General features: G+C 33.3%; 3 protein-coding genes across 3 annotated transcripts; 2 read left to right on the plus strand and 1 right to left on the minus strand.

The window, feature by feature from the left end:
* Positions 1-2,988: 2,988 nt before the first annotated feature.
* On the minus strand, positions 2,989-5,957 carry LOC107414375 (alpha-L-fucosidase 1). The gene is made up of 3 exons (XM_016022488.4): positions 4,790-5,957; positions 4,437-4,676; positions 2,989-3,944 (listed from the first exon to the last, which is right to left on the minus strand). The coding sequence occupies exons 1-3, from the start codon at positions 5,377-5,379 to the stop codon at positions 3,206-3,208; spliced, it is 1,569 nt and encodes a 522-aa protein (XP_015877974.3). The 5' UTR covers positions 5,380-5,957; the 3' UTR covers positions 2,989-3,205.
* Positions 5,958-9,652: 3,695 nt separating this feature from the next.
* LOC107414370 (3-ketoacyl-CoA synthase 5) lies at positions 9,653-12,010 on the plus strand. Its single transcript, XM_016022483.4, has one exon. It carries the CDS (start codon positions 10,346-10,348, stop codon positions 11,942-11,944), a length of 1,599 nt encoding a protein of 532 aa, XP_015877969.3. The 5' UTR covers positions 9,653-10,345; the 3' UTR covers positions 11,945-12,010.
* Positions 12,011-18,299: 6,289 nt separating this feature from the next.
* LOC107414365 (subtilisin-like protease SBT1.3) lies at positions 18,300-21,322 on the plus strand. The gene has a single exon (XM_016022480.4). The coding sequence runs from the start codon at positions 18,706-18,708 to the stop codon at positions 21,055-21,057; it is 2,352 nt and encodes a 783-aa protein (XP_015877966.3). The 5' UTR covers positions 18,300-18,705; the 3' UTR covers positions 21,058-21,322.
* Positions 21,323-23,167: the final 1,845 nt, after the last annotated feature.

The following is a 23,167-nucleotide window of genomic DNA, read 5'->3' on the forward strand; positions in this document are numbered from 1 at the left end:
CCCCTAACTAGGATTTGTTACAACGTTTCAACTTTCTTTTTGATGAGTTTTTGAATCTGGGAAGGCCAAGCAATACCCATGGTGCTACTACTAAGGAACGGTGGAATCCTCCTCTTAAAGGGTGGTGAAAATCAACTCTGATGCGGCCTTTAATATTGATCAAGCTTGGATTGCATTTGTTGTTAGAGATTGGCAGGGGGAGGTCATTTTTTATGATTCTAAACGTATTTGATGTGATTCTCCTTTAGAGGCTGAGGTGAAAGCCTTATCTTGGGCAGCTAAAGTAGCTGAGAGAAGGAATTGGAAAGCCCTCCACTGGTTTTCGGACTGTCAAGAAGCTATGACTGCTATTCTATCCGTGGAAGAACCTATGGTATGGGAAACAAGATACGACATCATCTTCCTTAGGTCTATTTTTGAGAAGGAGAACTGGTGTTTGGCATGGAACTCTAGAAATTCTAATAGGGTGGCTGATTTGTTGGCCAAGAAAGCCCTTCACACAGGATCCTCTTCCTTTTTGCTTAATTGTAACTCTGTCTATTTTCTTAGGGATATTTCAAGCTTAATAGTCTCTAATGCCCTTGGAAGTATCCCCCTTCTGTAATCTCCTTCCCTATAGGGAGGTGTTTGTTTTGTGCCTGGTGCAATGAAATATCCCTATTTACCCAAAAAAAAAAAAAAAAAAACCTCAAACTTTAGGATCCCAAAATATAGTTTACTCTATAACTTATTATAATATAGAATATCTTATTATTTATTACTAACTCAAATTAGGATTATAATTTTTTATAATTAAATGAAGGTTGTTCTAATTCTTATAAGGTATTATTATAAAGAAATTTTGGTGTATATACAACATAAACATCTCAGTGTGAGAATTTAAGGCAATTGAAAGTGATTTTGGGAGCACAACTTCAGAATGACTTTTGTTTGTACTCTTTAAATAAGTAGATCTATCACCTACTAGAGTTGATTTCCAGCTGGCGGCTGTATATGCTACCGGCAAAGAAAAAAATGGTCTCTAGTGATCGGTTGAGATTTCATGATGAAAGATGCCTTTGCAGCTTGATATTTTATTTCCCTCGTGGCTTAATCTTTTCGCTTTTCTATGACTCTTTTTCTTGTGGTGGTAAAACCTAACATATATAAAATAGAACCTCATTATGAATCCCAAAGAAAAATTATACCATGTATGTGCACAGAAAGTCTCTATTTTGGTAAGTTTTAAGAACGAAAACAACGTCCTTAAACGCGCTTTATTTATTGTTACTTTTTTTTTTTTTTTTTAATCACGCCGGATAAAAAAAAAAAGATTTTTTAAAATGACCGTCTATTTTTGAATGATTTGTTACACAACTTGACTGGGCAATTTATTCAACTTCTGGCTTTTGTTAAAAAAAGTATAAAAAACCATGTGTGCCAGACTTTTTTTCTTTTTTATTCCACCGTCTTCTTCTAAAGTCCAGATTCTAGAAAAAAGGGTTTGGATTTGTTATAAAAGCTTTAGACTCTTGACGTCAAAGGAAACTGCAAAAAAAAAAAAATAATAATAATAATAATAAATAAAGAAATAAAAAAAATAAAGAAAATCCATGGAAGAGTGCACCACCGGTCCTAAATAGAATGCTGTAGTGGCGGTGATGGTGGGTAGAATTGACATCCCTGTAAAGAAGTGAAAAGGACACGAGGCAAGCTTAAAAAAAAAAAAGTACAAAATCAGGATAGAGATTGAACATTTGTTGTTTTGTTTTCCCTTTTTTTTTTTCCATTCTATTTAAGCTTAATTTTAATTAGATATAATTTTTTTTAAAATAACACATTACCAATTAATTATATTTTGAACATAATTCATTGTAAAGTATTTTTTAAGAGATAACATCTACTAAATAGATAATATGTTGAATAAACAAAAACGACTTTCAACTTTCGTATCACATATATTTATGGATAAAATGAACGAAGGTGCTCTAAAATTTTGATTTTTCAAGTTTGTAATTAATGTCAAATGCTAAAAAGAATGATGGTCAATAGGGACGCATGTGAGAGCAGTGTCAGACTTTTTTCGTTATCGAATTTTTTTAGTAAGCATGAGTTAAAATTCACCATATTCAAGAAAATCCTGCATAAAGAATCTCACGAATTGAAATATTTTCCCAAACCAATATATTATTATGAAACTGTATATACGAGGAAAATATTAAATTATGTGTGAATGCATAGCACGTTTTGGTTTTATTATTATATTCTATGTGATATATTTTGATTCATATTCTCCCCTGTTTTTGATCTCTTATATTTTTCTATTCCTGCTAGACAGAGCATTATATTGATTGTTTATTTCCATAATTTTTTAGCCGCTACAACCGTATATTCCATTCCAGTATTAATTAAATTATAAATTTGGGAGATTGAAACATTAATGTTGCAACCAGATGTGCTGCTATGTAGAAGCTTGTGGACAGAGAGTAAAGTCAGTGTGTTTTGGTGGTTGATGGGTTTAGGAAACAATCTTAATGGTTTTTTAGGCATAGATAATAGCAGCCACACACATCTTTAAAACTTGATTTATGGAGATATTTTTATTCATTTTTTTCCTCTTTGAAAGAAAGTTATTGGAGGAAGGTGGTATTTCCTTATCAATAAAAATTATATGCAATCCTCAACCACATATACTATAAAAGGTTTTATTAAATATAATTAGACAAATAATGCTAGCCACAATTACTTAGTTACAAAGAAATAATAATAAGTAAATTTAGGATGATAAGCAAGGCCAAACAATTTGACAGACTACCCAAAGAGAACCAATTTAAATGCTAAGATGGAAGAAATATCAAGCCCCGCATGCTCAGTGGGATCACTTATTTTCAGTGGAAAAACCAAAAAAGAAAAATGCATTGAAGCTCATTTTGAGAAAATTAAGATAATATATTCAAAAAGCATGTTGACAACATTGCCATTAATTTCCCTAAAGTAATTCACCCAAAATAATAATAATAATTTCCCTTTGGTACGTATGTGGTTTACACTTCAAATTGAGATGTTACGAAGAGAAACAAAAGAGGAGGATAAAAAGGGAAAAGAAGAACTGAAGAAGCAACAGTTATTATGTATGTAATCACCCACTTTGCTATTGTACAATTAATTTCAAGCAGAACAAGGGCAATGAAAATCCCATAAACTGTTTTATTTAAAAACAAATTCACTAAGGTTCTTTTGGATGATGCATTTGGGTATTATTTGGACCAGCCACTTCTTGTATAGAAAGCTGGGCATGTGGATGCCAAAAGGGATCAAAATGTAGACCAATGGAGGATATCAAAGGCACCCCTCTCGATTCTTTGATTCTGATTCTCACAATTTGGCCATGGACAACTCCCTTTTCAAGCCTATGGAGCCTCTTATACCCCACTGTGGTTCCTTTTGCTACACATTCATCATCCACGTAAATTTCATGCTGTTTGATCCTCTGACCTAGCCCAATTGCTTCTTGAATCCTAATAACATTGAATCTCAGCCCTTGATCATTGCTTCTGAATTCAATCCAATGCTCGTTTTTTTTACCATCACTTGGAGCCCAATAAGTCCACAAATGGTCACTATCTATCACATTTTCGGGTCCAAAACCACCATTTTTGCCCCCTCTTTGGCTACTAGAATTGATGTCACATTTCTCTGCCAAATTAATAGAGAATATGGTGTCAATAGCGCTTCTAAATTCTTTCAGTCGTTGAACATCCACTTGGGATATAAGCCCTGTGGTATTAGGAGGCACATTGAATAGTAGCAAACAATTTCTTCCAACTGAATTGTAGTAAATTTCAAGTAGTTGGGTTAGATTCTTTGGCGATTCTGATTTGTGCCAAAACCAACCGTTTCTAATTGAAACGTCGCACTCTGCCGGCAACCAATCTCTTCCATATGGATCACCGGTACTAAGATATCTGCATTATTGGAAGATTATATTTAATAATTAGGATGGTATGTTGGGATGTCACATTTATAATTATAGGTAATAATTGTACTTATAAAAAAATTAAATACCAAAAAGTACATGAATTATTAAAGAACTATGAAAAGTACAAACAAAATTATATAAGTGGAACCAAATACAAACAAATATAACAATAGCGTAAAATAAAATTTGACCGCTCTGACATTTTTGCACATTTATCTAAAATATCTTCCAATATCATTGCTTATAATACCATAAAATCATTGTTTTTTTTTTTTTTTTAAAAAAGGTACGTGAATTATTAAAAGATTTATGAAAAATACAAAAAAAAAATTATAAAAGGGAAACCAAATACAAACAAATATAAATATAAAGGCAGCAAAAAAAATAAATGAAACAACCAAAAAATATATAACAGTGGCCAAAAAATAAAAAATTATAATTGATCGCTTTAATATTGTTGCACATTTTTAAAACTTACTCTACAATGCTTGCGTTTCCGATTGATAGTGAGGTTCGATTGATGGTGGACCAAGAGGTGGTTCCGGCGAACCCATTCTCATTTCCGACCCACCTAACATCCGGTCCGGCGTCGGAAAATATATTGATGGAGCTCTGCAACTGCTTCACCATAGCCATCCAATCATCAAAGTAATAAGACATGTTTGGTGCATTTTTACCCTTTGCACCATCGAACCAAATTTCTCTTACACTTCCATAACTACCAAACCCAAAAATAAAATAAATAAATAAATAATTGAACTTGATCATTTTGATTTGCTTTATTTTGGACTTTATTATATATATATATATATATTTGCTCTGTGTCCTTACTTGCTTAACAGCTCCTGGAGTTGAGCCAAGTAGTACTCATTGTAAGCTAAATCATAACCGTATCTCGAATCATGTCGATCCCACGGCGAGAGATACAGCCCCACGTCGATCCCATAGTCCTTAGCGGCATTGACAAGCTCTTGAACAACATCACCGTGACCATTTTTCCAACTACTTTCCACAACAGAGTGGTCGGTGTATTTAGAAGGCCATAAACAGAAACCATCATGGTGTTTTGCAGTCAGGATCATCAATGATATTCCAGCATCCGCTGCGGTTTTGGCCCACTGGGTTGCATCCAGCCCGATTGGGTTGAATATGGCCGGGTTTTCGTGCCCGGTACCCCATTCGGAGTCGGTAAATGTGTTTACCCCAAAGTGGAGGAACATTATGACCTCTCTCTGCTGCCATTTCAATTGGGAAAATGTTGGAAGTGGGAGGATTGGCAATGGAGGTGTTGGTATTTGATTATGACTAATTTTCTTTTTTGATAGGAGTATTTGGTCAGGACTAGAAATGGCTAAACTGAATAGTTGAGAGAGTGTAATTAGGCACAATGAGAAGAACAATGGAAAGGAGTAGGACACCATGTTCTTGCTTTGTGTTTTTTTTTTTTTTTTATCCTTTTGTTCTTTTCTCTTTGCTGTGCGTGTGTTTATATTTCTTTCTGAAACGGAATAAACAATGAGCAAAAACACTCCATGTGGGTATATAAATAAACAAAGAGAAAAATCTTTTCTGGAAGAGAGGAAAAAACAGAGTTATGGATTTGCAAAGATAAATTAATATTGACTCAATTCAAAATTCAGAAAAAAAAAGAAAGAAAGAGGAAATTAATGAAAAATGGCAATGCATAATTCATTCCTAGTATAAACAAGCAATGAAAGGAATTAAACTCGACTATTTAAGAAATATAAATCAAATAAAATAAATGTATTAAATTGTAAAACTGTGAAATTGGAAGCTGCAACTTGCAAGTGAAGTGGGAATCGAATTTATCACTTTTTTGGGGAATTCCAGCGAAGTTGCTTATAGGGGTGTCCTACGTCGGTAGGAATAAAACTTGATGGAGGGGACCAAAAGATCAAAAAGGTATTAGACCCGTGCCAAAAGCCAACTGGGAAACAGAGACAGATGGCAAGCTAACTGTTGCTTGGGAATTTGTTTGCTTTCTCTTTTAGTTCTTTGTGGATTCTAATTGTGTATGCATTATATACGCAGCAATTATTCACGGGTTGATTTTGCCTTTTCATCTCAGTCGATGAAAAACATAAAAAGTGGACTGCCTCGTGACTCTTGTCTGATTTTCACTTTCCAAGGTCGATCGGTCTCAGAAAGTAAAAAAGCAAAAGAAAAAAAAAAAAAAATCACAAAATACACTCAAACAAACCTAAGAACCACTCTTAATTTGTCTTTTGTATTTTGTTAAATAGGTAAGACTTAAAACTAATATCGACAGCCATTCACGTGTAAATTATTATTAAAAAAAATTAATTTTAAAAAAAGTTCACTTTTAAAGGAGGGAAGTCTAAAATGTGTCTTGAAGGGCAATTTCCAACATTTTTAAGTTCTTTAAATACATTAAATTATTAATTTCTCTTGTACTCCCATAACTACCAAAAGCAAAAATGAAATAAATAAATAAATTGAACTTGATCATATAAATTTACTTTATAATATATTTTTCATTTTGGACTTAATAATTTGTTTTGCTTTGGTCCTTAACAGCTCCTGTAGAGAAAAAAAAAACAAATTTTATGAATCAAAATAGGCTCGTCCAAAAAAAAAAAAAAAAAAAAAACCACAGCTCATCAGTAAATATCAAGACAAAAACGTGTATGTTTCTGCATTTAATTTTTTGAAAAAAAAATATTATTTATTATCATAATCAAATATCATATCACAATTTAATTGGTTTAAATATCTAATTATCAATTGTCTTATCAACAATAAATTTCACATGGGTGGCAAACACCAAAACTTTAATTTTTTTGCTTTGGAATTCAAGATATTTTATTAAACAAAAAACAAAAAGTTCAATATTTCTGCACCTAATTGCATGACTTTTTGGTTTTTTTTTGGTAAAACACTTAATTATATGCCTTGAAGAGAAAAATTTTAAACAATAAGATTAATTACGAACAATGCTTGCAACATCCCAAAAAAGAAAAGAAATTTGGTGATTTTTAAAATAAATAATATTATTATCTTTTAACTTATTGTTTTGAATATAAATTTTTAATTTCTACTACTATTATTATTATTATTATTATTATTTTGGCTTACAGCCAACTGCTTGATTAAAGCAAAAGACAATTACAACTAACTAATACTATATCTACTTTTTCAACAGTTTAATTGACAATGAACAATGATAAAGCTTGTTTGAAAATCCTCTCACAAATATATCCCAAAAAAAAAAAAAAAAAACAATCAACACCATATCTCCTCATGAGTCATGACCGAAAACCATAACGAGGTAGAAACAAACAGGAAGGAATCTTTCCCACAGAAGGGTAGGCTCCAAATCCAGCCAGTCAAAAATTGATCAATCAACTATTTTAGGCAAATTTTATTATTAAAAAAAAAGAAAAAAAAACTTTAATGTAAATTTACAACTAATAAGTTAAACGCAGAAAAACGAAAAAAGTTAATAATATAAGGAACAAAAAAATAAAAAAAATGTTATTACACCTTATTAAAATCTAACGGGATTGTCATTTTTTTTTTGGGGGGGTTAGAACTTTTGAGATTTCCTTGAAAACAATTTTCACTCTCTTAAAGTCTCTTGTTTATTTATTTATTTTTGCCTTTTTCTTTGGGCTTGTAGTTATTAAGGCCTAAATAAATAAATAAATACAAAGAATAAGATACATACGGATTTGGATGTACTCTATAAATTATAACAACAGATCTTATTAAAATTTTAATAATTTTAAAAAAGAACTTAAAAATAAAATTATAAAAGCGAATTGTGAACCGTACACAACCACCCACGAATATACATACTATTATGTTGCAATTATATATAAGAATTCTATTTTTTTATTGTTTTTAAATTATAGCTTATTTTGACTTATATGAATGATATATTGCATCGGCTTTCGGGTGTTCCCAAACTTACCCACCTTTTTCTATAGATCGAGAGGCTTTGCGGTCATCAGGCTTCATGGGTTTTTTTTACCAAAAACTTAGGCTTAATGGGTTTGTGGCTGACAAAAACTGCAAAGTTTATGCACAAACAATCTCTTGTTAGAATATATTTATAATGGGATTCACCAAAAAATATATATTTATAATGAGAAATTTTATTATTATCTTTTAAATTATTTTAATTGTTGAAATTTAAAAATATATTGATAAATAATATAAAATATTAAAGTTTTAAAAGAGTAAAACAATACACACACACGCATATATATATATATATATACAATTAATGATTATATAAATCCTAAATACATTTATAAATTTTAACTTATAAAACAAATAAAGAAGATCGTGAGAATTCCTAAATACAAGCATTTGAAAGACATTGCATTTTGGCCATGTGTATACAAATTAAGCATTTCAAAGATATTGCATCACTTGCTTTGCGCCATTGTCATTGCCACAAATATTGGTCCAGAGTGTTTGCAATGTTATGTTATTGACGAAAAAAATAAATAAATAAAACTTCATTCTTCCTTCGCTCGCCTGGGTTCATCGGCTGGTGACGTGCAAGCAAGACTATCTGGCTGTCGATTCCTTTTCAACCAATCTCAGCCAAATGCCACATTACTCTTGGCCAACGATATATACAACGGCTCCTTCTTATCTCCAGCAAAGCAAAAGCAAAGAAGTTGCATCTTTCTTGATTCACTTTGTGCAAGGCCCAAACACTACTAGGCCTAGAAATCACAATGCTCTGTGACCTATATGCAAATTTATTATGTTACCGCCACTAGTGTTTGTTTACCCATCAATATCGTTCCAAATGCACCATAAATATGCACTTTCCCTCTCTCTCTGTAATTATCTTGATCTTTGTGTTCTTTACAACATAACCAATAACCCCACAAGTCTTTTCACTGTATGTTTTAGGTCTTGTTTGGTATGACCTTAAAAATTATATTTGGACTTTAATCATTATGGAGTGCCCACATAGTTCAAAAATCCAATTGATAAGCCAAAGAGGTTTTTTGTTTTTTATTTTTTTTTTAAATGATGTTTGGTGAATATTTATGGCCAAAGAGTCGCTTGGGTTTTTATTTAGGACTCCACAACAACTGAGTCGGTGAGGCCACCTTAATTTGCATCATTACCGGTAGAAAGTAGAAATTCTTCGTGAAGCATACGTGGTTGGCGCTGTCCCCGTCGGTAAAGGTTGAGTGCAGATACGTTTTCAGTCAGTGGCGAGAAAAGAGAAATGCAGTGCGTATCAAAGTGGCTCTCGGAATTGTGTTTGCGTGATGTGTACACGACGAAAACGCCCCTACTTGGAACTTGCAAGTATAACGTGTCATTTCAAGTTCATTATTCTTACCAAAGTGTTAAAAAAATAAATAAATAAAAATCTGAATTAAATATTTCTAAAATTTTAAACTTTTTTTTTTTTAAGTCCGCTAAATTTTAAATAGCATGATAAAACTAAAATAAAATAAAAAATCGTTTCTTTCAAAATCGATATAACAGAGTCTAATGCTTTTAAAAATTTTAGTTGTGGTGTCAGATTTGTACGGGAACACTTATATGTTACAAGGGATGCAGCTTGAACTTTAAACCCTACCTGTTTGCATATAAATGTTCCTTTTAATTGAAGTTTTAAAGCTTATTATTGGGTTGGTTGACCAAATCATCGGTAATATAATCAAAATTCAATCCACAGGAATCATATGTCTTCATAATACTTAATTTATTGAAAAAACTAATTAAAGCAATAAATTAATTTAAATTGCTATCTTGAACGGCAGAAGTGACCCTCTAGCTTAAAATCTAGCCAAACAATAAGGATTAAAACCACCTGGTACCGCCTAAATTACTACTACCTCCTCTAATATATTGATGGCCTCATATATCCATCAATGTATTAGAGGTATGAGTAATGCCCGGCATGAGGGTAAATTTATTTTTACTCTGAATTTATATACCACAGTGAATAGCCACTTGGTAATCATAATTGCCACTTGTTAAAAGTCAGGTGAACTTAAAATCAAATAACCGTGCCTAGAAGAAGTAGCTGTCAAATTTGAACATCATCTCTGTTGCTGTTAATGTCCCTGTCCTTCCCTTCACAAGGCCATTCTAAATTAACCAGTAGCTTAGGCTAGCCTCGCTAGCTATCCAAAATTCAACCCATAATCAGGTGAGCCTACGACAATTTCCAATCGATGGGTCTCAAAGGTCTCCTCCAATAGAAAGTAATTAATATTTCTCAACCACAAAATCTAAAGTGATGCAATTTGCTGACACATGTTGAAAATAGAAGTTTGACTGACATACCACAAACTATATGGAAACTTTAATTCCTCCGTGCTTTAATTTATTAATATTACTGCTCGCTGATAAGTCTCTCACATGCACAAAAGAGTTTCTCCTCGCCTTTCCCCGTTCTTTGAAAATTTATGCACTACAGTTTTTGTCCTCCTCTTCATCTTCTTCATCTTTTTCTTCTCCTTTCTTCTTTTTCATCTAATAGAATCTCTCAATCTCCGAGACTGTGACCATCGTTCCAGTACCATGGGAGCTATCACATTTGCTTTCTCTTCAAGGCAACTTCGTTCAACTTTCATGAAGTTTTCTAACGTTTTCGCTCTAGTAATATTCTCAGAAACTTTGTTTCTCCTACAGATCAACTGGGTTCCCATCTTTCATATCTGTCTCTTATTATCTAGTCTTTTGGTACTTTTCTTCATTCTCAAACCTTACTTCTTAAAGTGCTGTCCTGTCTATTTGGTAGATTTCTCATGTCTTAGACCACCGAGCTACTGTAAAGTCCCATTCTCTAAGTTTCTTGGAAATGCCTCCATGATTGAATGTTTTGATAGTGAAAGCATAGCTTTCATGGTCAAAATCCTTACTTCTTCAGGTCAAAGTGAAGAAACTTATCTCCCTCCAGCTTTACATTGCCTTCCCCCAGAAACCCATTTTCAGGAATCCATCAAAGAGGTCCATATGGTGCTGTTCCCTGTCATGGATGATCTTTTCGCCAAAACCAAGCTCTTTCCTCGCGATATTGATATACTTATCGTAAATTGCAGTGGCTTTTGTTCTTCTCCTTCTCTCTGCTCCATTGTCATAAACAAATACGCCATGAGAAGTGACATCAAGTGCTACAACCTCTCTGGCATGGGCTGCAGTGCAAGCGCTCTAAGTATCGATTTGGCTCAAAATCTTCTTAAAGTCTACAAAAACTCCAATGCCGTTGTACTTAGCACAGAAATTTTATCGAACGGTTGGTACGCAGGAAATGAGCGTCCCAAACTCCTCGTTAACTGTCTCTTCCGGATGGGCAGCGCTGCTATCTTGCTTACGAACAGAAAAGAAGCGAAGAAATCTTCAAAGTACGAACTGTTTAAGACACTGAGAACGCAGAGAGCTTTCGACGACAAGGCTTATCTTTCCGCCATACGCGAAGAGGACTCGAATGGAAGACTTGGGGTCACTCTGAAAAGGGATTTACTACATGTCGCCGGAGAAACTCTCCGTTCGAACGCCACCGTACTTGGGTGGTCGATCTTACCGTTTTCGGAGAAGCTCTGGCATGGGGTTTCAATCATTCGGAAAAGATTCATCGACAAGTCGGAGGAGATCTACATGCCGAATTTCAAGACGGTGGTACAGCATTTCTGTTTACCGACTTCTGGAAGACCAGTAATAAGGGAGATAGGTAAAGGGTTGAAGCTTGGAGATAGAGAAATGGAAGCAGCTCTGGTGACTTTGCACAGGTTCGGGAATCAATCTTCTTCTTCGCTTTGGTATGAATTGGCATACTTGGAAGCCCAAGAAACAGTGAGAACAGGAGATAAAGTGTGGCAGATTGGGATGGGGAGTGGGCCTAAATGCAATAGTGTTGTTTGGCAATGCATTAGGCCCATAGTTGGAGAATACAACAATGGCCCATGGGCTGATTGTATTCATCAGTATCCAAATGTAGCCATGGATCGAGGGATTTAAGGGGAGGGTGGGAGATTAGCATTGTCATGGAAAATGAATCAGATCAGAATTCATATGTTTTTTTTCTTTTCTTTTTTGTACTAATTTTAAGTTCCATATTTAGCTCATTTTTGTAGTTAGATCGTGTTCTTTTTTGCATTATGTTTTCTCTATGGTCTATACATTTCATTATATTATTTATTTTTTACTAGTTCTCATTCCTTTGATTAAAATGTTTTAACAATTTATTAGATTAGCACTTTATCCTACAGATCACCTAATAGACTGGCGTTGCTTAGTCACTCTAACCATGAAGAGAGAAGGGAATCTAGGGGAATTTGAAAGAGAACTTGCAGGCTTTCCTCAAAGGTCGCACACAGCTAATGTGAATACATGGTGGCAGTGTGTCAACTGCTAATAATCTACATAAACTTTTTTTCATTTTTTAGTGAAAAGATGTCAAGTTTTATTCTATAGAAAAAAAACTTCGTGAATTTTAAATTTTGAGGCCCAAATATTAATTTGAAGCCTACCTACAAATGCAATCCTCTACCAAGTTATCGTATGGATGCCATGTTGCATACAATATTTCTTTTCTTTTTTTTGTTTTTTCCTCACATTTATCATTTTTGTTCCTTTTTATCTTATTCTCCCTGTAAATGCATGCCTAATCGCCGAGAAAATCTTGGGTTCATCGCTTGTACTTGTACCAGGTCAGCTGACCACTCCAAATGATTTGTTGACATGTGTTAAAAAACTTGCTACATCATAAGCCAACTTATCATCCCAATTTGATTTTTTTATCCAACAAATAAAAAAACTAAATATTGAAGCATTAAAAGGAGAGAGAGAGAGAGAGCATCGTTAGGTGAACAGTCATCGAAATTGACACCGGAGACTGAACGGTTCTCAAATCAGCGATATAAGCAAGTAGCGAATAAACTCAGTGGCATTGGTGCCTGCTTATCAATCTATGCTTTCTTTCCCCACTTCCTTTTTTGGAGCTTCAAACAAAATTTTTCTTAAAGGGGAGAGAATTTTTGCAGAACACTCCCTGAAACCAAAAAAAATATTTCTATTAGAATTTTCTTAATAACAATAACCCTCAAAAGAATTTTTCCCATGCCTTTTTTGTCACCGTGTAATTCTTTGAGATTGTTATTATTTATTGATATCTTTTTGTGTTCAAAGAGCGCTTTGTAAATAGTTTTTTTTTCTTTTATTATTATTTTTTTATGAACTTTCTAGCTTTTATTGATAAATATTTTTTTTTCTTTTATTATTATTTTTTTATGAACTTTCTAGCTTTTATTGATAAATAACTATGGAAGATTTCAGATTCAAAATATATGGATATCAAAAAATGTAAAAATATAGTTATTATAGTATCCATTTTATTATACTGCGTCCAATCCAAATCCAAAGTGGAAATGATTCTAAACAAAAGAATGGAATTTATTCCATAGAAAAGGCAAAATGAGTAAGAGCTTTAGGTGGCTCGGAAAAGATGCTCTGTAGTTTATGGCTGTTAGAGCATCTCAAAATAGAATATTTTTAAATATAAAAAATGGAGTTTTTAAACTTTTTCAATAATATTTTTTTATTATATATTTTTTATTTTTTTAATAAATATTTATTATTATATGTATTTTTTTTATATTTTTTTATAATAAATAATAATTAAAATATATTAATATAATATAAAATTTTAAAATTTGATAAGTATTAAATAATATTAATATAATATTAGATATAAAATATATTTCTGGTTTTTTAAATTTAAAAAATCAAATATATTTTGTATTTTAAAAAATTAAAATATAAAATAAATTAAAATTTAATTTTAAAAATTAATTTTTTAAAATAAAAAATTTATAATGGATAAAAAGACTTTTTCAAAATGCTTTTCGAAATGGAGAAGCGAAAAGCTATAGAACTAGCCCGTGTAAAAAGTTGTACATATCAAAATTAAAAATTTAAAATAAATAGTAATTGGGATAATAAGCCAACCTTGGCAATTTTGTAAACACGTGGGCATTAATTGGCTTGGAGTGGTACCAGCTGGTACCACCGGTGCACCCAAAATTTTCTCCTAGTCACCAGCCGGCACAACATAATGTATACGTTTAGGTTAAAAACCTAATAAAAAAAACCGATGTTCAAATTTTAACCCAACAAACACACACACACACACACACACACACACACACAAATAAATATCTATGACCATGCATGTGAGTGGGACTTGGAGGTGTGATTGAAAATGTACTAGTGAAATGGATGTGGGTGGGAGCGGATTTCCAAAAACAGAAGAGATGAGAGTGTGAAAACAGAAGACCTATTAATTACCACGATGGGTCTTAAATGCTGGTGCAAAATGTTTGATAGAAGACCGTTGAACTGACTGCTAAGAGCAGTAAATATGATAGAGAAAGAGGGAGATTGCTGCAATTAATTCTTCATCGTTTCTGCAAATGGGCTTTGGAGTAGGACCCACGATTTCTACCCCTCAAATGTCACGTAAAATTAATTGATGTGCCACCGTCTTAGCAGTATGATCATAAATATACACGCTGTGAAATGGAACGCCTTGTTGTGGTGGTAAAAGGTATTGATTTTCAGTATTACCATAACCATTTTCATTATCATTGAAAAACGATATATTAAGTGTCTTTTATTTGCAGTAAATTATTATTCTTTGATATGAATATGTGCATAAGAACAAAAATTTAAATTGCCCATTAATGATATATTAATAGCTGAATCAAAATTTGGGTGAGTTTGGCGCAGCAGAACGATGGAGAGTAAATTGATCCTAATATCACAATTATGATTATGTTAGGTATAGTTTCATGTTTTATATTAACTCTCCTATTAAATAACTACTTCATCAAGTAATTAGTCAAAAAAAAAAAAAAAAGAAGAAGAAAACTACTTCATCTGGTTACAGAAATTTTTGCAATATTTTTAAAACGTCTAGGATTCTCTAGCTGAAATTAAAAAATCAAAATATAGATCTATAATAACAAACATTTAAAAACCATCTAATATTGTTGCTTATTATTATTATTATTATTATTATTAGAATAGTAGAATTTGAACTTGAATTATTACCTAGAAAATAATAAATTTAATCATTGAACTGACTTATAAAAACGTCTAGTATTTTTAAGGATGGCAAATTACCCATATGCGTCCCATTCTTCACAATGTTCTGCTCCTAATTGGGTAGGGATTCCCTGGGTAATCAGGATGGGGCAAATTTTTGGGCCCTTAGATTGGGTTGGTGGGAGGTAAGTAAATATAGTTTCCGTGCCCCACCTTGTTTATATATATATATATATATATAATTAAAAATTATTATTATTATTATTTTATAATTTATATATATCTTTTATTTGATTTAAAAAGAATATAAAAATATTAACTAAGTTTTAAATATTTTTTTAAAAAATTAAAATATTTATTAAAAAATAAAAAAAAAATTAAATGGGAAAATGAGACAAGGAACGAGAATTTCTGCCCTAATCCTAGGAATCCTCGCAATAGGGTGAGGACAAGGATGGGAATCCCGTGGGGTGGGAAACGGGGTAGGTCCCCCCAGTCCCGATCCATCCCGTTGCCAGCTCCAAGTATTATTGTTGGGTAAAACAAAAAATTTACTATATGTTAATTATTTTATTAGATATTGATATACATACATATATATATATATATATTAATTTTGATATAATAAAAAAGTTGTACGGCTCTTATGATAAAGACATTCTACATGATAAGTCATGTTGACCATATTAGTTTTTATCAAAAATTGTTGACCATATTAGTTTATCACATTGACAAATAAATTATCAATCAAATTAAAAAAAAAAATTAATTAATTTTTTATAACAATTTTTATGAGGTTCCATACAAATCTGACATGGTTGTTAAAAATATATGTGAATCATGTGGTATTATTTAAATGATGTGGAATATAAGCTATACTTATTATATCAAAATTGTATAGATACTACTCTAATATATATTTTAATTTCTAAAATCTTAATTATCCTTAAAAAAAAAGCCTTTTCCTTGCTAATCCCTCCCTAATTCTACTGCATAATTAATTTATAATAGCATATACTTTAAATTTTAATAATAATTATTTTTAGGCAGTTAACAAAAGTAGGCTAAAACAAGTTAAACAAATAATAATAATAATAATAATAGTTGGCTCTGGTGCATGTACAAGAATTGAGGTGTCTTCTCAAAGCCAAAAAAAAAAATAATAATAATAATAATAATAATAAATAAATAAATAAACTGAGGTATCTTCTTAGGATATACAAGAAAATATAGCAGTGTATATGTCAAATTCATTTTTTTAACAGGTCGGGAAAGTCACCCAAAAGTTCTTCTTCCTGGTATGTCATACCCATACAATCCAGGTACGTGCCATTCAATCCGCCACTTACGAGACTTTCTTCTTGCAAAGATGATAAGGACCAAAAAAAATAAAAAAGGAAAAAGGAAAAAACAAAAACCTATATTCTCCCAAAATTCCACGTACTTTCCCAATGTTTTTGATCAAAGCTATCACAACTTAACTTTGCCCACTCAAGTCTCATTTGCATATTTTCTATTTAGTTTTACTTATTGCTTTATGTCTTATTATTATTATTATTTTTTTGGGTGATTTTATGTCTTATTTCCTTTATACATAAATTTATTACTTCCAATTAATCACTTACGGTATGATCAAAGTAATTGCGATTCGGTTTCTTGGTACGAATTGATCAACTAATTAGCTTTGAGATACATATAAGGTCCTATATATATATATATATATATATTTATTTATTTATATCCTCTTGAAGACCTTCCATTAAAGCCAAATCTAACTTTACAAAGCTGTAGGACATTATACCACAAGATCGATCTGTTAAGTATGTATAGTTTACACCCTGCTTAATGCTATCTACTTTTACGTTCATTCAACTTTTACCCAAAATTAAACGCAAATATAATATCATTATCTCTATTCGTTGAAAAAAACCATCTATTCCTATAATTTTTCTGAAGAAAAAAAAAAAAAATAGAAGAAGCTTTGTGAACTTGAATAATAGTTTGTCTAGTTTATTCAAATTCAAACCACTCTATTCGCTGCAGACTTTCTTGCAAAAAAAGCTTTACTTTGAATGTGTTGGTTGTTTTGATACTTTTCCAGGAGATCTTTTGAACATTTTGGCCACCGACATGCTTGGAGGTTGCCTCTTTTTGTAACTCCTCATTTTTTTTTGAGGCTTTTTGTGCCTTTGGCAATGAATTTCTTTTTTTACCAAATTTAAAAAAAAAAAAAAGCAAGACGTTTTTTTTGTTTGTTTTGGTTCCAATCAATTCTTTTAAGTTGTTAATGAGCCAATAATACGGCTGATGTTAAATGAAAAACTCACAGCCTCACCCAAACATAACTCCGGTGCGTTCCAAATACAAACAGGACAATATTCACCTCATTATCCTTGTAAAAAGAATTATTTCTTAAGTCTTACTTTTTTTTTTGCTAAAGAATTATTTCTCAATTCTTACTTAATGCTTAGGTTTGCATATATCTATATATAATTTTTTTTCATAATCATATAAACAAACATTAATTTCATAATTAACTTAAATTCCAAAAAAAATATTGAAAATAGAAAAATTACCAAAAGTGATTTCCCTTTTCTATTTCCCCCATTTTTTTTTTTTAATTTCCAATAAAAAACAATTCATCCTTTTAAAGACCAATGGTATGGTGGCCATTTGATGTGACTCTATGCATACTGTGATAGTATGGGGACCGCAGGATTACATACTTGTTAGTACGCAAATGGCCCCATCACCATTAAACGACTTGTTTTCTATCTTACCAAAGTTACAAAAATCCCCTATTACCGAAAAGTAAAATAAAAAATACAAGATCATCGTCATTGCAAAATAATAATAATAATAATAATATTAAAGTGATAAAATTTGTGTATGAAATTGTGAATGTTAAATGATGTAATATTATTTTTTTCATTTTTTTATTTTAAATTATATTAATTTATCAAAAAATAACAGTGGTTACATCATTTGGTTTTTAAAATTTTATAAATAAATTTGACAACAATGATAATACTAAAATATATATATTTAAATATATATATAACTTCTTTTTTTTTTTGGGTATTGAATAACGTTGGATAATTTATGTTGTCAGAATGATATCCGATTAAATGTAACATGAGATGTTATATATATCCAATAGATTACACGTAACTGGGGTTTTGTAGTCCTTAATGTTATACTAAAACAAAACCCTCCTCTGCTAAAAGCAATTTGAAACTAATTGTTTCATGGGGATGAGCAATGTCTTTTTAAGTACTACTGGACCATTAACACAGCACATTACACTTTCATGCACTCGTAGAAAGGAAAAAGCTTATACATATATATATATATATATATTTACATAGATATCTATCCATCGTTTATTATATATATATATATAAAAAAAAAAAATCTATCTGTCTTTCTTCCATCCAAAATTTACTGCTACTCTACCACCACCACCACCTGCCACAACAGTCCAGCTACATCTCTTTTAACTCTATTCAAGTTTGGCATTCATGAAAAGTACCAACCCTCTTTATTACCCTCCTCCCCACAATCCTCCTCTTTCATATTTCCGAAAGCCTTTTGCATTTTTTCCTCTTCATCTCCTTCACACTATTACTACCTTCATCTCTTCTTCTACACTTCTTTATCCATTTGCCTGAAAAATGGCCGAATTTCCACCCAAATGGGTGGTTTTAATCCTAACCAGTTGTCTTCTTTACCACATTGTCACATATGCAGAATCTCAGACTACTACAAGGAAGGTTTTCATTGTTCAAATGGATAAGTCTGCTAAGCCATCATCTTTCTCTAATCACATTGACTGGTACTCCTCCAAGGTGAAATCTGTTGTGTATAAACAGAGCAATGGAGGCCCTGAAGATGAAGATGATAATGATGAAGAGCGTGTAATTTACAATTACCAGACTGTTTTCCATGGAGTTGCTGCTAGCTTAAGCGAAGAAGAAGCTGGTAGGCTAGAGGAAGATGACGATGTGTTGGCCGTGTTTCCAGAGACCAAATACGAACTCCACACAACAAGAAGTCCTCTGTTTCTTGGGCTCGAATCGCAGGACAGCAACAGCATTTGGTCACAAAGAGTTTTAGACCACGATGTCGTAGTGGGGGTTTTGGACACCGGAATTTGGCCGGAGAGCGAGAGCTTCAACGACACCGGCATGACTCCAGTCCCACCTCACTGGAAAGGAGCATGCGAAACAGGCCGTGGCTTTGCCAAACACCACTGCAATAAAAAAATCGTCGGTGCCAGAATATTCTTCCGTGGATACGAAGCCACAACCGGAAAAATCAATCCCCTGAACGAGTACAAATCGCCGAGGGATCAGGACGGCCACGGAACGCATACGGCAGCCACCGTCGCCGGCTCTCCGGTGCGCGGTGCCAATCTTCTGGGCTATGCTTACGGAACGGCGAGAGGAATGGCTCCTGCCGCAAGAATCGCAGCTTACAAAGTTTGCTGGGCTGGCGGATGCTTCAGCTCAGACATTCTCTCCGCCGTGGATACCGCCGTCGCCGACGGAGTCAACGTCTTGTCGATATCATTGGGTGGCGGAGTATCTTCTTACTCCCGTGATAGTTTATCGGTAGCTGCTTTTGGAGCGATGGAGATGGGTGTTTTTGTGTCTTGCTCTGCTGGGAATGCAGGGCCAGACCCAGTCAGCCTCACAAATGTGTCCCCATGGATCACCACGGTCGGAGCCAGCACCATGGATAGAGACTTTCCGGCCACCATTAAGCTCGGAAATCGAAAAACCATCACCGGCGTTTCGCTCTACAAAGGGCGAAGAACGCTCTTGACGAATAAGCAATACCCAGTGGTGTATTTAGGCAGCAATTCGACGAGTCCCGATCCTAATTCTTTATGTTTGGAAGGTACTCTGGATCGTCGTGTTGTTGCTGGGAAAATCGTGATTTGTGACAGAGGAATTAGTCCAAGAGTTCAGAAAGGTCAGGTGGTGAAAGATGCAGGAGGAGTTGGCATGATCTTGTCGAACACAATTGCAAATGGAGAAGAGCTGGTTGCCGATTCCCATCTCATTCCTGCTGTTGCAGTAGGAGAAGCAGAAGCAAGAACCATTAAAAATTACGCTTTGACGGATCCGAAACCGACTGCGAATCTCGTATTTCTCGGAACAAGATTGGGAATCAAGCCGTCACCTGTTGTAGCGGCATTTTCATCCAGAGGACCCAATTTTCTTTCTTTGGAGATTCTCAAGCCCGATGTTGTAGCACCTGGGGTTAACATCCTCGCCGCTTGGAGCGGCGAAATAGGTCCGTCGAGCTTGCCTACCGATCGCCGGAGAGTGAAGTTCAACATCTTATCGGGAACTTCGATGTCGTGCCCGCACGTGAGCGGCATTGCAGCATTGCTCAAAGCTCGGCATCCCGAATGGAGTCCCGCGGCTATAAAATCTGCGCTCATGACCACCGCTTATGTCCATGACAATAGCCGTCGCCCTCTGAAAGATGCTTCCACGGCTTCTTATTCCGGTCCGTACGATCATGGAGCTGGGCACATAAATCCGGAAAAAGCTCTTGACCCGGGCTTGGTTTATGATATCCAAGCTCAGGATTACTTTGAATTCCTGTGCAAACAGAGGCTATCTCCCACCCAGCTCAAGGTGTTTGCTAAATACTCCAACAGAACTTGTCATCACTCTCTTGCCAGTCCAGGGGATTTGAATTACCCTGCTATCTCCGTCATGTTCCCGGAGAGAGCAGCGGTTACAGTTCTGACTCTTCGCCGGACGGTCACCAATGTCGGTCCTCCGGTTTCGAATTACCGTGCCGTTGTTTCGCCGTTCAAAGGTGCTTTCGTTGATGTGGAGCCCCATACGTTGAATTTCACCATGGCCAATCAAAAGTTGTCTTTCAAGATCACTTTCAGAACAAAATCAAGGCTAACGGGGCCGGAATTCGGAGGCTTGGTTTGGAAAGATGGAGTTCATAAAGTGAGAAGCCCAATTGTTATCACGTGGCTTCCACCATTACTATGAAATATTTATATCAACTACTGGCTAATAGGACATGCATGAATCTAAGTTGTCTTCTCAGCTACAATAAACAGTACCATTTATTATATGAAGCAGCAGGGGGCTTTGCTCGTTAGTCAATGAAATGATCAACTTTTTTTCCCTTCATTTTTTACGATGATCTTCAACAATGTTAACAAGCTCCATTTCTATGTTTCTATATTATTGTCAGAGACAATGTTCAGAACTAGATATGTACTAAATCAAAGCCGTCTTCTATAATTTGCCATATTCTTTTACCAGTTTTATATTACGTTACATAGAATAGCTAGCAATTAGTCGGAGACGATATTATCTGATAACTCTGACGAACGGCATAAGTAAACAGCGTTCAAAACAGACTTCTGCAATCATTGATGCATATAGAGTGGAGTGTGAATCTCCAGCACTATGTGTTCATTAACAAGTTGATATGCTCTTTGCTGATAAAATCTAACTAATCAAAGGATAAAATATAGAAATTTGTTCTCAGCCCAACCCACCAGCAACCAGTCACATTATATGCGGGTCCCTCTTAACAAGCCAGCTCCATTCTTCAATATACACAAATGAAATCTCCACAACCACACAACTACAGATGTAACTTATAAACCCAACCACCACTAGGAAGATAAGCTCTCTCTTTCATATCTGTGTATATATATATATATATACATATATTTTCTTTCAAGTATTTTTCCTTATTCTATCAGAATTCCGTACAATATTGCATGTAAACAAAATAAAAACCAACAAAAAGTTGAGGTAATCTTAATTTGGTTTTGGTGTTGGCATCATGATTCATGTTGTATATATAGGTGGTCCAGCCCAGAGTGCCAGATAAGGCCTATAAATCGGTTTTATAATTATATTGTTTGTAATAAATGTAATTGATTTTGGATCGCTGGAAAGTTTATGCAGACATCTTTTCAATGGCAAGGTAGGAGACATGCATGTGCATATCCAACCCAGAATTATTCAAGTTGCAGAAACTAATTGGCCCTACATGTGCCTTCTGAAGGCAATATGATCGCCATCGCCATGATGTCCATTAATCTTTTTCAATATAAGCAGGGGTACGGAGGATGCTAGCCGCAGAATCCGCAAAATTTGTTCTCTTCCAATATATTATTGAAACATAAGCAGGACTTGCCGTCTAGTAATTTTTGAAAATATTGTATATATTAGAAAGGGAGAGTGACTTCACAATTATTATTATTATTATTTTTTTTGGGTCTTTAACACTTTTATTTTCATAAATAAATCAATTTACATGTTAACAATCAATAATCAATCTCCTATCTGAGTTGATATGAAATTCAATGTGATAGGAAAAATTTTAGTAAAACATAGTCAAGTCACTTGATAAGAAACTTACGAGTATCCAAGAGTATCGAATAGGTTACCAGAATATTTATTAAAATAATATTTTATTAGTTAAAAATTTAGCATATACTGTAAGATTTAAAGATCATAAATCTTGATTAAGAACTTTTAATTTTATTATTTTTATATTAAAATTTTAAAATTAAAATTTTTAATAATAATAATTTAAATTATCAATAAATTCTATTAATAATCAATAATCAATGATGATGGATAATATTTTTTTAATATAATAAATAAGATCTTAGAACAGTTACTACACCTGTTAGCATACTTAGCCAAAGCTAAAGAGTGGCAAATGAAAATGATTGCTTTATATGGTACAATTGTAAAATTCATGGGTATGTATATATAGTGAGGGGGGTTGGTGCTGTCCGTCCAATAGATCATCGAAAGCTATTACCAAAAAATATATATATGTATAGATCATCGAAAAGCTATTTTCAAAGGGCAAAAATATATATATATATATATATCTTATTAATTTTATTTAATCTGTTTGGAATGAATGACTGGGCAAGTGAATAATGATATATCACTAGTGTTTCGTCGTCATCTGTGTATGTTTTAATAAAAATGATATCTTAATTTGATCTTAAGGAACAATGAAAGAGGGTACTTTTCCTTTCCTTGTGATCCAATAATCCTAGTCCATATTTGTTAAATCACAATTAGTTGCTTTCCGTCGTTCTCTCTACGAAATTCCTTG

The sequence above is a fragment of the Ziziphus jujuba genome, chromosome 8, assembly GCF_031755915.1.
Source record: "Ziziphus jujuba cultivar Dongzao chromosome 8, ASM3175591v1".
NCBI classification, from domain to species: domain Eukaryota; kingdom Viridiplantae; phylum Streptophyta; class Magnoliopsida; order Rosales; family Rhamnaceae; genus Ziziphus; species Ziziphus jujuba.